General features: G+C 56.5%; 1 protein-coding gene across 1 annotated transcript; it reads left to right on the top strand.

The window, feature by feature from the left end:
- Positions 1-3,209: 3,209 nt before the first annotated feature.
- Positions 3,210-16,039, top strand: PRKACA (protein kinase cAMP-activated catalytic subunit alpha). The gene is made up of 10 exons (XM_029918781.1): positions 3,210-3,251; positions 7,463-7,524; positions 7,988-8,116; positions 10,407-10,505; positions 11,436-11,518; positions 12,428-12,554; positions 12,652-12,747; positions 12,834-12,956; positions 14,806-14,970; positions 15,386-16,039. Exons 1-10 carry the CDS (start codon positions 3,230-3,232, stop codon positions 15,509-15,511), a joined length of 1,032 nt encoding a protein of 343 aa, XP_029774641.1. The 5' UTR covers positions 3,210-3,229; the 3' UTR covers positions 15,512-16,039.

Raw genomic sequence — 16,039 nt, 5'->3', positions numbered from 1 at the left:
CCTAGGGCCCGCAGAAGACCCCCGGAGGCGCCCCCCCGCCAAAGGCCACCCCCCACTGCAAAGACTGTGCCCCCCCCACCCAGCTGTCACTGCCAACCAAGGCACGTATGACCGCTGGGGCCCCACATGGGGCCCTGTCACCACCCCACTCCCTCCTTTCCTGGCCCCTCTTCCCAGATTCTAATCCCTCCCACTTCGTCACTCACCTCTCCCACTGATGGGACCCACTGCCAGACCCCGACCCAGAATTCTGCCTGTTTGAGAGTGCTGTGGGGTCTGCCTCCACCCCGCAGGGACCTTGGCCACTTATTGACCACACCCCTCCCCCCTCCAGCCCCCGCCATCTTTCTCCTGCCCTTCCCCTTTTCACCTTATCACAGCCCCCCCCTCCGAGCCCACTCTGCCCCCCTTAAGCATTTCCCAGAGCCACCTCCAGCATTGTTTTTCTCTTGTGTGTCACTTGGCATGGGGGACAGGATCTTTCTGGGTCCCTCTGCCCCTCTCTCATCCTGTCACTCTGCGTATCTGCGTGTGTTCCCTCCTCCAAGCAAGCGTCTGGCCCTGGCTGGAGTAGCAGACTGTTTATGAACCTAGAAAACTGCTTCAGTGCTTTAAAGCCAAGTTGGGCCCATCTTGCTGGGATTCATGCGTCTTCTTTCCTGGGTTGCGGGTAAGGGGGCGGCAGCAAAGTCCCTTCCTATCTCCTGATACGCCATGAGCTCTAGACTTCTCCGAGTGCCCCTAAATAAATGATTGAGGCTCTGTCATTCACCCAGTTCCCAGGGCTTCTTTACCCGCTCCTGGCTCAGGATGAAAAGTGGGGTATGAACTCCCTGGGTTTAGCAGGTCGCATTCAGCTTGAGCTGGGATGGTGAGAAAGGGGACTTGATGTTTGACAGTTGGGGAGTGTAGTGAGTGACATCTAATGACTTGCCTTGCCAAGGGACAAATAAAATAGATTCTGATCATTCCCAGGGCTCAGCCAGAGAGAAGCCTGTTTCCCCTTCGGCCCCCAAATTTCGTTGGCCTTTTCGGCCCAGAGAGATTCTGTATGTATTTGGTGTGTATTCTAGAAATGCCTTCAGAAATGGCCACAAGCCCTTTCCTCAGTTCCTCCAGTTCTTAAAATGTCATCACTCCAGACCTATAGCTGGAGCTTAGCTAGGATCCCCTTCAGAAATAGAGCTGAAAAGGGAGACCATGTCCAAATACACCCTTCCCAATTTCTGGTCTCAGACTCCAGCATCTGAATCCTCTGAATACCCGCTCCCGGAAAGGTCCAGGCATGAAACCCAGGGAACTTAATTCCCACGCGGATTCAAATGGCAAAACTCAGAATCACCAAGCAGCCATGGGAAGGCCTGACATGTCGCCGATGGGCGGGGGACAGGGAGGCAAGTGCCCGTAGCTGAGCGCTTGATGACAGAAGAGCAGGTGGGTAGCGATCTAAAAAGGTCTGGGCATGAGCTTGGAGGGGACTAGGCAGAAGGGGAGGGGCTGGGCCCCCAGCAGGTGAGGCTGGCTGGGCGGTGGAAGGTAGAGGCCACCAGCTCTGTGTTGCAGGAGCTCAGTTGAAAGTTGGGGAGATGACATAGTCCTGGAAAACTTTCAAGGCATATCAAACGCATGCAGGGTGGGGCGGGAAGCCACACAGGGAAAAGGATCCCCCCCCCCACCCCCGGAGAAAAAGATCAGAGGCTCTGGAAGGAACTGCTGATTCTCTCAGAGCGCAGGCTAGACACCCAGGACTGGACTGTCACAATGAAATAGAGCCACTATTCGTCAGGCATCTAGGATGTGCCCAGCTAAATGGTCTCCGTAGATCAATCTGCTTGAGTGATCTTGTAACAGTTTTATCTGAATTTTCCAAACACGCCAAGTTTGACACAGATGATGTCAAAGAGGCAGGATTCAGAATCCAGAACCACCTAACCAGCCAACCTCCTGGGCCCCAGCATTGCCCTGCCCAGACATTCCCAAGCCGCCTCCCCGATTTTTACTCTTTTCACGTATATTTTCTGAATTTAATATAATAAAGTTCTGAGCCACTTCGTTCAGACGCAAACTCTGATCTCTCTTAGGCAGCCCCATAAATGAAATCACGACGCTGCTCTGCCAGTTGTCTCTGTGATACACATTAAATAAAATGTAACGTAGCTGGAAAAGCGAAACATCCCTAAAATCATTTTGGGCCCTGCCACGGGGACCCTGGGCACGCTTCGGGAAATGCCCCAAGCCGTACTTCCTTCCAGAGACTTGCAGGAACTCCCAGAGAAGGACATAGAAGATGAGAGACGAAGCGCCTTTTTGCTTCGAGGCCCTGATTCCAAACAGATGGAATTAGACAAGATTTGCCCTCTTATAACTATGGTAGGGTGCCGGTGGGGGTGGGGGCAGTAGCCAGGCCAGCCTGCAGGGGGCACCTGAATTTCATCTGTCAGCTGCTCGCCCGACCTGGGTAAGGAGAATGCCCCAGCCGCAGTAGGCACCACTTAGGCGTCCTGCAGCCCCCACACTGCCCTCTCCATGGCAGGGCAGGACAGTTGTCGGCTTCCTCCCGGGAGGCCAGGGATCTAGAACAAGCCCTGGGGTGGGGTGGCGGAAGTCTGTACACGGAGATGCCAGAGCCATTGGCAGGGGCCCGAGGAAGATGCTGAGAGCATATAAAAAGACCAAGCCCTGGGCTCTGAGCAAGCTGGAGAACTGAGAGAAGGCAGTGGCCCCAAGAGGCCCTGGGGACGGGCAGCCAAGTGGAGCTCAGGCCTTGGCTGGCACTGACCATAGGCACCCCTGGGAGCTGGCCCATGGGAGAAGGGGCAGGACTGGGGAAAGGGAGCCCCCAGACACCCCTCCCGGTCCCAGGGACAGACAAGCAAACCCAGGCTCTCTGAGAAGTGCCCCCCAACTGAGAATTAGGAAGAGGTCGCTCTGAGAGGGGCAAACACCTGTGCACTGGCAGTTGTATGGGTGCCCAAGAGGGTCCTGCCAGGGCAGCTTTTCCCTCAGCCCAGTCAGGCCTACAGAAGCTTGAGGGGCCTGTCTGTACCCACTGGTCCCTAAGTTAGGTTTCTCTTCCTGTCACCCCCCCCAACTCCCTGCCTCCCCCCATAGATAGGGCATTAGGGATGGGGAGGCAACGATAGGGCATTAGGGATGGGCATTAGTACCGCAGGCCTCATGAGCCTTCCCAGCCACCGTAGTCTTGGTGCCCTGAGAGGAAGACTGAGTGATGGCTTCCAACCCCAGTGATGGTGAGGAGGAGCCCTGTTGCTATAGCAACTTCCCAGGCACAGTCTGCCCCTCCAGCCAGGAAAGGGCTACAGTGGGGTTTAGGGAACAGGTGGAGAAGTCTGTGGACCCCTGGCTCGCCCTGAAAGCCCCTCCCTTACTCACAACCCTGGCCCTGGGCCCTGGGGAAGAACAGAGGTATGGATAGCCCGGTTCGGACAAGAGGAGACGGTCCACCCAGGGTAGGGGTTCAGCTCAGACCAAGGCGGTAGGGTGATCCAGCCCGGGGTTGGGTTAAGCTCAGAATGGGTGTCAGTTCGGCTCAGTGGCGGAATCCCAGTCATGATGGATGACGGTTGAGTGCAGAACAGGGGTCCGTCCGACTGGGGAGTGATCCCATCCAGAATAGGGATCTAGTTCAGAATAGGAGTGGGTCCAGTCCGGGGATGGGGTCCAGCCCAGAGCAGGGGATCCAAGCTAGATTAGAGGAGTCAGCCAGCCCAAAGTAGAGGCCCCAGCCCCGGGGGCATCCTTGTCCCAGAATTCCCAGGACAAACAGGTTTCAGGGGGCAAAGTGTGCTCAGATTGCTGTTTGGGGGTGTGGGGGGTCTGAGGCTGGCTCCCTCCTCATGCTGTGGCCTGGTGTTTTGAGGGGTATCGGGTTCTTGAAGCCAGACAGAGTGGAGGCTGGCAACCACCCCCCGGCCCCCATAGGAGATAGAGCAGGACCGCGGTTTCATAAGCGAAGAGCTGGCTGGGTGTCCCTTCTCTGTTACTTCCTGTTGTCAGCAGGGGTCGGGGTGCTGGGCACTTTCAGGGAAGCTGCCACTGACCCTCCACTCTTTCTTTCGGGGATCTGGAAAGAAGGAGGAAGATGGTCAAGGCTGCCTCCCCCCTCCCCCACCCCTAGGTTTAGCCTTTCACTTCCGGTTGGACTTTCATGGCTGAAAAGCAAAGCCAAGCTCAGGGCAAGGTTTGACAGAGGCCAAGGACATCCTGTGATGTCGGTCCCCTCTCTGCCCCTGCATAGGAGCAGGACAAATCCAGACATACCCACTTTTCCCGTGGGATGCCAGGACCTGGGGGCTCAGGTTGAAAAAGGACTTGGGGAAGGAGATCGGGTAGCCCTTGGCTGTTCACCCTCCCCTGCCCCCTTCCCCTCTCCTTTCTCTCCAGCCCGCTCTTTCAGCTAATTAATGGGGCCCTGGGGCCTCTTTGGCCCCCAGGGAGCCCCTTGCTGCTGCCTGGGCCTGAACCTTAACTCCTTCCCCTCTGCCCAGTGGGCACTGCCCTGGGCACGTCCCGTGCCATCCTCTGGGTAGTTCAGCACCCGCTGAGGAAGTCGGGACCTGGCATCTTGGGAGCAGTAAAGTCTCTGGAACAGGAAGTTAGCTTTAGCACTCCACCCCTAGGGCAGCCAGGCCAGCCAGAAGGGACACCCTCAGGAGAATCTTCCCGCTGCCTTGTGCCAAGGGAGGGCCTTTGCAAACCCTGGCCAGCCAGGAGCAGGTACCTTTAAGTGCTTCCCCGGCAACCAGCTCCTCCTCCCCTGTCCCCCGGGGCCCTCCAGAGGAAGCCAGCTCAGAGGCTCTGCGTATTCCTGGTTTCCCTGCAGAGGGAAGATTCCAGGGAGAGCCTAGGGCAGCCTGGGATGGACGTGGGGTCAGGTGGTGGCCAGGGCAGGGACTCAGAGACCACCTTCCAGCTGTGGCTGCAGCTGCTCCTCTGGGCCCACCTGACTATCCGCTTCCTGGGCTACCTACACCACGCCTTCTGGGCACCTAAGGCACAGCCAGCACCCTGAGCCTCCCTGGCCAGGGGCAGATGGGTCCCAGATCACCTTGTCCTTCTCCGCCCCCCTATTGCACCCTCTGCTGGAAGAGGTAGGAAGCAGAGGTGAGTATGAGGCCTCCAGGCTGGGGTCCCCCCACCTCGTTATCCCTCTTTCTCTGTCCAGTCCTTCTGGCCCTGCCCCCCTCCCCACTGTGCTCGAACCTGGCAAGCCAGTGGCAGCAGAAGGGACATGGTCTTGGCCCTTTTATCCTTTGAGAGGCCAGAGAAGAGCTGTACTAGGACCAAGGCACCCATGGAGCCCTTCAGTGGGTGGGACCAGTGGGCCGCCAGAGGCGCAGGGCCATTGAGACAGGAAAAAGCAGAATGTGACAGTTCTCAAGGCTGGCCGAGAGCAAAGAGGGAAGTAGGACCAGGCATCCTTCTGGGTTCTGTCCACGCCCCTTCCTTTGCCTTCTTGGGAAGTCCCAGGAGGGTATCCTCTCCCCCCACCTTCATTGGGAACTGAGGGCATATGTTTGGAGGTTTCCAAGGAAGGTGCTGGGTGTCAAAAAAGACCCTGCTAGTGAAAGCACTGGGTTTGGTGCAGCCCCCAGGTCCCCAGCAGTTGGTGACGCAGCCAAGTACCAGCCTAGAACTCCTGGCCATTCCTTCGCACTTGTGGCCCCTGTGGAAGGCTCTTCTCTCCAAACTCTGAGGGGTTCTTGGGGACAGTGGGAGTGCTGGCACAGTGCATGGGGAGCCAGGAAAATGACAGGCGGGGCCAAAGTGCACGTGTGCAGGACCCCTCGGGTGGCAGTCGTCACAGGAGCAGCAGAGGGTAGAAGACCACTCTGTCTACAGGCCACCCTGGTGAACTGTCCCCCAGGGTTAGTCTTGTGGGCAGTGGGGTCCCCCAGACAACCTCAGGCCTGGTCAGTCTTAACACGTGCAGTAAGAGTAGCAGCAGGTCTGACCCATCAGGGTAGGAACCAAGCCTAGAGAGCATCCAGCCCAGGACTGGCCCACAGGAAGGGTCCCTGCACTGGAGCTTGCTTCGGTTCTGTGTCTGTGTCTCTCTCTGCCCCTCCCTTGCTCTCACTCTGTCTTCTGTCTCTATCTAAACTTTAAAAAAACACAAACATTTAAAGTTTGAACAGTCAGTGCACCCCCTGTATTTCATATCTCAATTTTTTAAAATGTTTGTTTAATTTTTTTAGAGGGACAGAGTGCAAGCGGGGGAGAGGCAGAGAGAGGAAGACAGATTTGAAGCAGGCTCCAGGCTCTGAACTATCAGCACAGAGCCTGACTCGGGGCTCAAACTCACGGACTGTGAGATCATAAACTGAGCTGAAGTCAGATGTTTAACCAACTGAGCCACCCAGGCACCCCTATACTTCAATTTTTAAAAATACTTAAAAGCAAAACTAACAGCTGTCATTTATATGGCACTAAACCCCATACCAGCCACTGTCCAACCCCCTTTGCCAAGATTAACTCATTCAGTGCTCAGACCCACCCTGCCAGATCATTACCATTATTCTCCCTGCTTTACAGCTGAGGAAAAACTGAGGCCCAGAGAGGCAAGGTCAGTTGCCTCAGGTTGCACAGCTCATCAGAGACCAGGCTGAGATTTGAAATTGATCTCATCCCAGAGTCCTGGCCCTTAAGCGCTTTGCTGGGCTCCTCAGCCTTGGCAAGAATGCCTGTTTTCAGGCCTCAGTTTCCTAGGCAGTTAAATGGGAAGAATGGATAAAAGGAAGGTTGGTGGGTAGGCCAAGTGAGATAGTGGAGACAAAGCAGCAGAGCCAGGGTCCACTAGGAGGCCTTCAACGTTAGCCGTGTGGTTATGTGCGCCTTGGGATGCTAAAGGGCCCACAGGCGTGGGTATTGGGTAAGGCTCCTCTTGAACCAGCTCTGGAGCAAGGAAGGGCCTCTGGACTGGCAAAGGCAGGAGTGGGGCCAGCTGGGGGCCACGGCAACAGCTGAGCCCCCCAAGGGCGCCTGCTACCCGAGCCTCGGAGGCCTCCACCCAAGGCCCAGCCTCCCCAGAGAAGGGGCTGGAGGAGCAGCCAAATCCCCAGGCTATAAATATCTTGGCTGGCGTCGGCCCTGGCCATGGAATGTCGGTCAGAACTGGGGCGAGTGGGGGTGGGCTGGCCTGGGCGCCACTCTCTGCACCCCTAAGAGTAACCCCCAAGTCACCTTGCACCCCATTTAGGACGAAGTTGAGGTTGGATCTCGCTTCCTTGAGTAAAGGGGTCCCCGACCCCAGCCCACATCAAGGGCCCCCCAAAGCTATCCTCCAGCTCAAGCAGGGCACTTGAAGCTTCTGGGAAAAGGTCAGTCTCTGGGTTGAGACAGCTGCACCCCACTTTGCACAAACAGGCATCTCCCCAGGAATAGCCTGGGCCTACCCTGACGAGTCAGACTCTCTCTAACTTTCTCTCTCTTTTCCTTGCAGTGAAAGAGTTCTTAGCCAAAGCCAAAGAAGATTTTCTTAAAAAATGGGAAAACCCTGCTCAGGTAAGCCCCGTGGGAAGAGCAAGCCGATGGCCCCCCACCCTCCAAATGTGTCCCCCAGGACACAGCGACGGTGTTTAGGGCCACATGGAGGGCTCTAGGCCTGCCCCTGTCTGCTCCCTAGATGCCTGTGGGGGCTCCTGGGTGGAGGCCCCCAGTCACCCACCGCCAGGCTCTCCTACCCCACCACCTGCTCCCACCTGGTGGCCCCTGCCCCCGCCCCCCAGCCCCCCACAGCTGCCAGCAGTTCCTGGGCCCCGGGCCAGCACCGGATCTGGCCCCTGCCACTCGCCTTAAGGAATGTGTCCTTCGCCATCTTGTTTTTCCGCCCCCTGTCCTCACCCCCCTCACAAACCACCCACTCCCCAGGGCCCCCTCTGCTGGTGGCAGAGGGCACGCCCCAGACCTTGACTTTGCAGGCCACTTGGAGGGGATCCCTGACCCTGCCAACCCCCTCTGCCCACAGAATACAGCCCACTTAGATCAGTTTGAACGAATCAAGACCCTCGGCACGGGCTCCTTTGGGCGGGTGATGCTGGTGAAACATAAGGAGAGCGGGAACCACTTTGCCATGAAGATCCTCGACAAACAGAAGGTAAGCCCGGCCCCGCCAGGCCACCGCCCCGGGTGGGCTTCCCGACTAGCCATTCACCGACTCTTTCCTGAGCCAGCATGATGGGCCAGACCCGGAGCCGGACGGGCCCTAGCTGCCGTCACCATGTCTCCCCTCCATACGAGCCGCTGCTGGGCACCCAGGCAGGGGACAGGGCTCAGATACCTAGCCTGAGGCAAGGCGGCCGGAAGGCTTCTGTTTGCACAGACCTTGTTTCTGTAAATATTTCTGAGCCCCTACTTGATGCCAGGAGCTGCTCTGGGGTAGCACTGTCCAGGAGAAATGCACCGTAAGCCACGTATGGGTTTAAACTTGCCAGAAACCCCATTTAAAAAGTAAAAAGAGGGGCGCCTGGGTGGCTCCGTCAGTTAAGCGTCCGACTTCAGCTCAGGTCACGATCTCATGGTTCATGAGTTGGAGCCCCGCATCGGGCCCCCCTGCTGTCAGCACCGAGCCCACTTCGGATCCTGGGTCTCCCTCTCTGCCCCTCCCCTGCCTGCGCACCTGCTCCCTCTCCCTCTCTCTTAACAATAAAAATAGGGGCGCCTGGGTGGCTCAGTCGGTTAAGCCTCCGGCTTCGGCTCAGGTCAGATCTCACGTTTGTGGGTTCGAGCCCCGCGTCAGGCTCTGTGCTGACAGCTTAGAGCCTGGACCCTGCTTCCAGTTCTGTGTCTCCTTCTCTCTCTGCCCCTCCCCCTCTCATGCTCTGTCTCTCTCTGTATTAAAAATAAATAAAACATTTTTAAAAAACAATAAAAATAAATAAGTAGTAAAAAGAGACAGGTAGAATTCCTTTCAGCATCGTGCTTTAACTAAGCCAGTGTATCTATGATATTAGGATTTCAACATCTGTAACTAGTATAAAAATATCATTAATGAGGTGGTTTATATTCCTTTTTTTCTGTATCAAGTCTTCAAAATCCAGCACCTGTTTTACCCTTACACCTCTGTTCCAATGTTAAGATTTCCCTAGAAAAAGCAGAAAAGTTGGAAAAGCACCTTCACATAACCCAAGTTGTTCCAACGAGTAACTGCATTGAGTGTTTTTAAACTTTCATTTTAGAACCTTAAAATTTAAATTTTTTTTAAATGTTTGTTTATTTTTGAGTAAGAGAGAGACAGAGAGACATACAGAGTGCAAGCAGGGGAGGAGGAGAGAGAGGGAGGGAGACACAGAATCCAAAGCAGGCTCCAGGCTCCAAGCTGTCAGCACAGAGCCTGACGCAGGCCTTGAACTCACGAACTGTGAGCCGAAGCTGGACACTTAACCAACTGAGCCACCCAGGTGCCCCTAGAAGCTTAAAAAAGTTTTTTTTTTAACACTTCTTATTATTATTATTTGTTTTTTGAGAGACAGCGACAGAGAATGAGCAGGGGAGGGGCAGGGAGAAAGGGAGACACAGAGTCCGAAGCAGAGGGGCTCAAACCCACAAACCGTGAGATCGTGACCTGAACCGAAGTTGGACACTTAACCGACAGAGCCACGCAGGCGCCTTGAACCGTAAAATTTTAAACTCACTTCCCCAGTCAACTAGCCTTGTCTCAAGTGCTCAGCAACCTTACACAGCTAGTGTAGACTGTACTGGACAGCGCAGGTGTAGACCCATGAGAGGTAGCTATGAGCAAAGCAGGAAAAGCCCTACACAGCAGATGAGAGCCGACACAAGGGCCAGCCCGCCTGCGCACATGCCAGCCTGACTCCAACTGGCTGCGAGTGACCTTGGGCAAGTCACTTCCCTTCTCTGCATCTGGATCTTCCAAAACGACCGTTCACAGTGCATACCCCTCAGGGCTTTTGTCCCTGTGAGGGAGGCGCCTGCTGGGGACCACTGAGGACTGAGGAGGAATTAGCCTGGGGTCTGAGTGGCTGTGTGGCGGGTGCCCCTGATGCAGGAAGGGTATTTCTAAACAGCCCATCTCTTAGCCATTACTCTCACCTGTCTTTTCAGTGTCAGCTTAGCTGCCCCTTCCTCCAGGAAGCCTTCTCTGGCTTCCCCCTCCCCCTGACGTTACTGGACACCTTATCTGGGCATCCACAGGCCCGAGCTTCCCCCAGCACAGCTCTGACGCCTCTGGGCCATGAGGCCTGGTGACTCATGTGCTCTTGCCGTGAATTGCATGCCACGCAGGGACAGGCAGCCCCTCCAGGCTCCGCAGGCCACAAGCACTCAAAAGAACTAGCCCAGCCCGGGCACCTCTACTTCCAGGCATCAGGGATGAGGAGGACCTTCTCACACGCCGTTCTCTTCGCCCTCCCTCCCCACCCCTGCAGGTGGTGAAGCTGAAACAGATTGAGCACACCCTGAACGAAAAGCGCATCCTGCAAGCAGTCAACTTTCCGTTCCTCGTCAGACTCGAGTTCTCCTTCAAGGTGGGGTCCCCACACCCAGCGGCCGGGGCCGCTGCTGGCGGGTACGGCCTCTGGGCTCCCAGAGCTGGGTGGGGCCAAGGACGAGCAGTGGCTGCCCAAGTAGGCAGGCCCACTGACAGGAAGGAAGGAGAGCCCCGGAGAAGGGTGCTGGGGGGGCCGGAGTCCGCCTGAGACTCTGGGAGACCCATGTTCGACTCCCGGGCCCACCAGCTGTTCACTTGAGAACCTTGGGCGAGTCACCCAATCTGGGTGACCTCCGTCCAAACGGCCTCTGCCTTTCACAGCAAGCGCCTGGCACACGGCTGTAAGCACAGGCTGTGCCACGCAGCCTGGATGCAAATCCCCACCCTCTGCACTTCCCAGGCCGTTTGACGCCGGTGAGGGACTTTCCTGCCCTGAGCCTCAGTTTCCCCATCTATAAAATGGGGATCATAACGGTCCCCACCTGATGGGGTTGCTGTGACCATTGCGAGCCACAGCCTGAGCACCCTGTCCAAGCTATTTTGGGTGCTGTCCTCGGCTATGACTGCAAGATCTGGGAAAAGCCATTCCAGGCCTGAGACCTAGGTGGTCCCAAGGGGCCCATGCGTGGCGGGAAGCAAAATGGTCATCTCAGGCTTTGGTCAAGACAGTCCCAGACATGAGCCACCAAGAGTCCTCTCTCCAGCCCAGGCACGCCGGCCGGTCCCCTACACCCCACACGCCGGCCCTCACTTTCACCCCTTATACAGAGGATGACAGCTGCCCCCTCCTTCTTCGTGGGCAGAAGGAAATGAGGTGGGTGCCTGGCTCTCAAAACAGACTACATATGGGAGCCAGGATTGTCATTGTCGCTTTATTTTAGAACACCCACCACATAAGGGCACCAGGCCTTCAGAGGGGCCCTTGGGCTTAGAGGGCGGGGCCCTGATCACCTGCTGCTTCCCGTAGGACAACTCGAACTTATACATGGTCATGGAGTACGTGCCTGGCGGGGAGATGTTCTCGCACCTGCGGCGGATCGGAAGGTTCAGGTGAGCCGGCTGGGCCCTGCCACACTGGGCCCTGGTGTGTCCGCGGGTGTCACTGCGTGACCCAGCCGTCCTGGGGGTGTAAAGTGGGCTCTCTGGGTCTGTCTGGGTTCTTGTTCCCGCTGAGCTGAGGAATCTGATTCCTCAACCACCCAAAACAAACGAAACACGGTGACTCTAGGGATCACCCTGTAAGTTGGCAGTTTCAAACTGTACGCTATTGTTTTACTTCTGTATATGGAAATGCACTTTACATACAACGGAAGGCGCAGGTGTTCAGTGATCTGCTCCGCCAGTGTTGACAGTCACAAACGCTGTGAAACTACCACCCAAAATACCATATAGAACATTTCCACCACCCCAGAAAATTCCCTCGAATCCGTTGCTTGGCAAATCCTCTCTGGTTTCAAGCACCGTGAGTGGGTTTGGTCTGGGCTTGGACGGGTTATAAATGGAATCACACTGTCCCATGTTTTTTTGGTTCCTTTCTTCCACTGTGTCGTAGGTCCCGGCAGTGGGGTTGGGTACGGTTCCACTGTGTCGTAGGTCCCGGCAGTGGGGTTGGGTACGGTTCCACTGTGTCGTAGGTCCCGGCAGTGGGGTTGGGTACGGTTCCACTGTGTCGTAGGTCCCGGCAGTGGGGTTGGGTACGGTTCCACTGTGTCGTAGGTCCCGGCAGTGGGGTTGGGTACAGTTCCACTGTATGGATCTACCGCAGTCAGAGTCAGTCGCTTGGTCACCAGACATCTGGGCTCTTTCCCAGATGGGAAACTTCGTGGGGCCGTACAAGAAAGCATCTGCTCCGCTTACAGATTTCCGATAGCTGGGCTGGAGGGCGGCCCTGTCAGCCCACTCGGGGTGGCCAGGCACCCACCCGCGCTCACCTGTCTCCTCCCCGATTGTCCCCACCAGTGAACCCCACGCACGCTTTTATGCGGCCCAGATCGTCCTGACCTTCGAGTACCTCCACTCGCTTGACCTCATCTACCGGGACCTGAAGCCGGAGAACCTCCTCATCGACCAGCAGGGCTACATTCAGGTGCCCACTGGGCCGGGCAAGGGGCAGGCCCCGGGCGGCCGGAGGCTGGACCCGCCCTCCCTCCTTCCTGGCCAACAGCCCATTCTTGTGCCCGCAGGTGACGGACTTCGGTTTTGCCAAGCGTGTAAAAGGCCGCACCTGGACCTTATGCGGGACCCCTGAGTACCTGGCCCCGGAGATCATCCTGAGCAAAGTAGGCACCTCCCCATCCACCCCCTGACCTGAGGCCCCACCGCGCCCCCTCCCTCCCCCCTCACACTGTACCCCCTGTCACTCTAGGGCTACAACAAGGCTGTGGACTGGTGGGCTCTAGGGGTTCTCATCTACGAGATGGCCGCTGGCTACCCGCCTTTCTTCGCTGACCAGCCCATCCAGATCTACGAGAAGATTGTCTCTGGGAAGGTGAGGCCTACAGAACAGCGGCTAAGCCCCCAGCAGACCCTTCCCCACTAGTTCTGCTCACCAGGGAGCCCTGCTTATTGGTAGGACCATCTGGAAGTTCACTGAGTCAGGCCAAGCGATGAAGCTGGGCGCAGCGGCCAGTTAACAGGCCAGCACCTCAAATGACCCTCCCCCGCGCGCCCCCCCCCCCCCCCCCCCCCCCCCCCCCCCCCCCCCCCCCCCCCCCCCCCCCCCCCCCCCCCCCCCCCCCCCCCCCCCCCCCCCCCCCCCCCCCCCCCCCCCCCCCCCCCCCCCCCCGCCATCTAATCCTGGACCCACACGGCTCAAACTTCAAACCTCAAGGGCTTCCAAAATCCCGGGCCTCCCCTGATCACCTCTCTAGCCCAGCAGGAGGTGCTGCTCGCCTCCAGTTGCCCCACTGAGCCTGATTTTTCACAGTAGAAAAGAGACCGGGTGCGGTCTAGACCCTGCGGGCATCACTTGGGGTATGCGGCCCATGCCTCCTCTCCCAAACACAGACCTCCTGACTCTCAGGGTGCAGGTGGGGGAGACAGAACTGTTACAGGGGGCAGTGATACGTGCTCACCACCCCATGAGGCACCCCCGCAGCTCTACCCCAGTACTTTGAAGGAGCAGTGAACATCAGGCTTGGGGAGGGGAAGTGTCTGGCCTGGAACCACACCCTCGCATCCTCAGAGGCCCCCAGGTCTCGAGATAGGTTGGGAACCCCACCTCTTTCCTCAGCTCACTACATTGCTGGGGGGGACCCAGCCATCCTTCCACTTGGCCCAGGAATTGGGGAGCAGCTTAGCCTGGGGGCTCCATCCTGACTCTAAGTCCCAGCTCTGTGCCCCGCCCCCCCCCACTGGCTTTGAAACCTCAGGCAAGTGCCCTCACCCCTCTGAACCTTCTCTTACTCATATGAGAATGGCGGGGGGAGGGGACCAGACACTTGCCTCTCAGAGAAAGAAATCAGCTGCAAGGTGGGGTCACTAAAAAGGGAAAGGCGAGGTGTCTGCCACCAGACAGAATAGAAAAGACAGGGAGAATGGCCCAAAGTAGAAAAAAAGAAAGAAAACGCAGGCAGTTCCGAGGAGGAACAGAAGATGAGCATAACTCCCTTCTTTGTAGCATTTTGCAGTTCCCACGCACCTCGGGCAGTATTATCTCCCTCATGCAACTCTGGGATATCTGGCCTGCGCCAGAAAGGTTAAGAGCCATGGCCAAGGTCACAGAGCGTGTAAAATGTAGAGCATTGCTGAAAGTCCCTTCTTGTGGCCGCAAATCCAGTGACTACTTGCAAAGTTTGGGCTCACAGCGTTTGGGGACATTTCTGGAAGAGTTAAACTGGACTTTAAAGAGAAGAGTCAGTCAGCGGAGAGAGAGGGAATTAGAAAAACAAGCGTTTCTCTCCTAACCATGAATATTTTAGAAGTCCCCAGACCCCAGTAGAGCTGCCTTAGGAAGCCGTAGCTAAGAATACAAGTTCTGGACTCGCAACAGACCCAAGATTCAACACCCCCGTCCCGCTCCTCTGTGTGACCTTAGGCAGGCTGTTTAACCCCTCTGAGCCTGTTTCCTCTTTTCTAAAATGAGAAGTATCAAAGCATTTACCTTAGAGCCGCAGTTCTCAAAGTGGCCATCTTATCAGCATGGCTGAGAACTGGCCAGGCATATGGGTTCTCAGACCTCCTGAATCTGGACCCAACAAACTGTTACAATGGGATTCCGAGGCACACTCACATTGGGAGCCCTCCACCCGTAGATCTGTGAGGCAGCTGAGGCAGCGTTCTGGGCTCCCCAAGCTCCAGACAGCTCCCCCACCCTGTCTGCCGTAACCCCTCTCCAGGTGCGGTTCCCATCCCACTTCAGCTCCGACCTGAAGGATCTGCTGCGGAACCTGCTACAGGTGGACCTCACCAAACGCTTCGGGAACCTCAAGAATGGGGTCAACGATATCAAGAACCACAAGTGGTTTGCCACAACTGACTGGATTGCCATCTACCAGAGGAAGGTGGGCCACCTCCTTCCCCGTGCCACATGCCCCTCCTCCCCAGTGCACTGAGGGTTTTGGGAGGAGGCTATAAGCCAGAGAGGACTGCCAATGGGGAGATGGAAAGGGAAGTGGCGTTTGGAAATAGGCCGCAGGCTCTGAGTCAACCTAGCTGAGGTGCCTTAGAGCAGTGGGGCGTCAAGAAATGGGATTGTGGGGTCATTTGGCCACTCTGTGACCTTGGGCAGGAGGCACCCCTCTGGTGAATCAGCTATAATGGTGAGATTCTTAGGTTAAGGCAAGTTCACAGTCTAATGCTAAGCTCAGGCTTGGGTCAGAGTAAGTTAGCTCATAAATGTTAGGCCATTCACATTTATTGTTGTAAGGATGATTATGTTGACTACTGAGGTCTGGGTGGTTCTTAACCCCTCTCCAGGTGGAAGCTCCCTTCATACCAAAGTTTAAAGGCCCTGGGGACACGAGTAATTTTGACGACTATGAGGAGGAAGAGATCCGAGTCTCCATCAATGAGAAGTGTGGCAAGGAGTTTACTGAGTTTTAGGGGTGTACCTGTGCTCCCATGGGTTTTCTTTCTTTTTTTTTTTTTTTTGGGGGGGGGGGGGGGGGGGGGGTTGGATTGAACAGCCAGAGGGCCCCAGAGTTCCTTGCATCTAATTTCACCCCCCACCCCACCCTCCAGGGTAGGGGGAGCAGGAAGCCCAGAAATACAGAGGGATGGAAACACCAGCTGCTCCCCCTCAACCCCTCACCCTCCTGCCCTCCCCAACCTGACCGCTTTTGCCTTCCTCCTCTTCTAAAGCCCCCCACCCCACCCCCAACCAGCCCAGTTCTGTTTTAAATGCGTTTCTGAGTTCCAGTCAGACCATGTCTTGCTGGGTGTATTCAGGGACAGGGTGTGCAAAGAGGGGCTCAAACTTAACTCCATCCCCATCCCCCCCAACCATCGGCATCAGCCAAGGCAAATGAAGGAAAGGCCAGGCTTCTCTTCAGAGCAATGGTGAAAGGACAAGAGAGATTTTAGTGACCTGTTCAGTGGGCTACTTGCTAGGACTAAAAAAAAAAAAAAAAA

Source organism: Suricata suricatta, chromosome 12 (genome assembly GCF_006229205.1).
Source record: "Suricata suricatta isolate VVHF042 chromosome 12, meerkat_22Aug2017_6uvM2_HiC, whole genome shotgun sequence".
NCBI classification, from domain to species: Eukaryota; Metazoa; Chordata; class Mammalia; order Carnivora; family Herpestidae; genus Suricata; species Suricata suricatta.
Note: the sequence above shows the minus strand (reverse complement) of the source record. Positions and strands in the feature narration are given on the sequence as shown.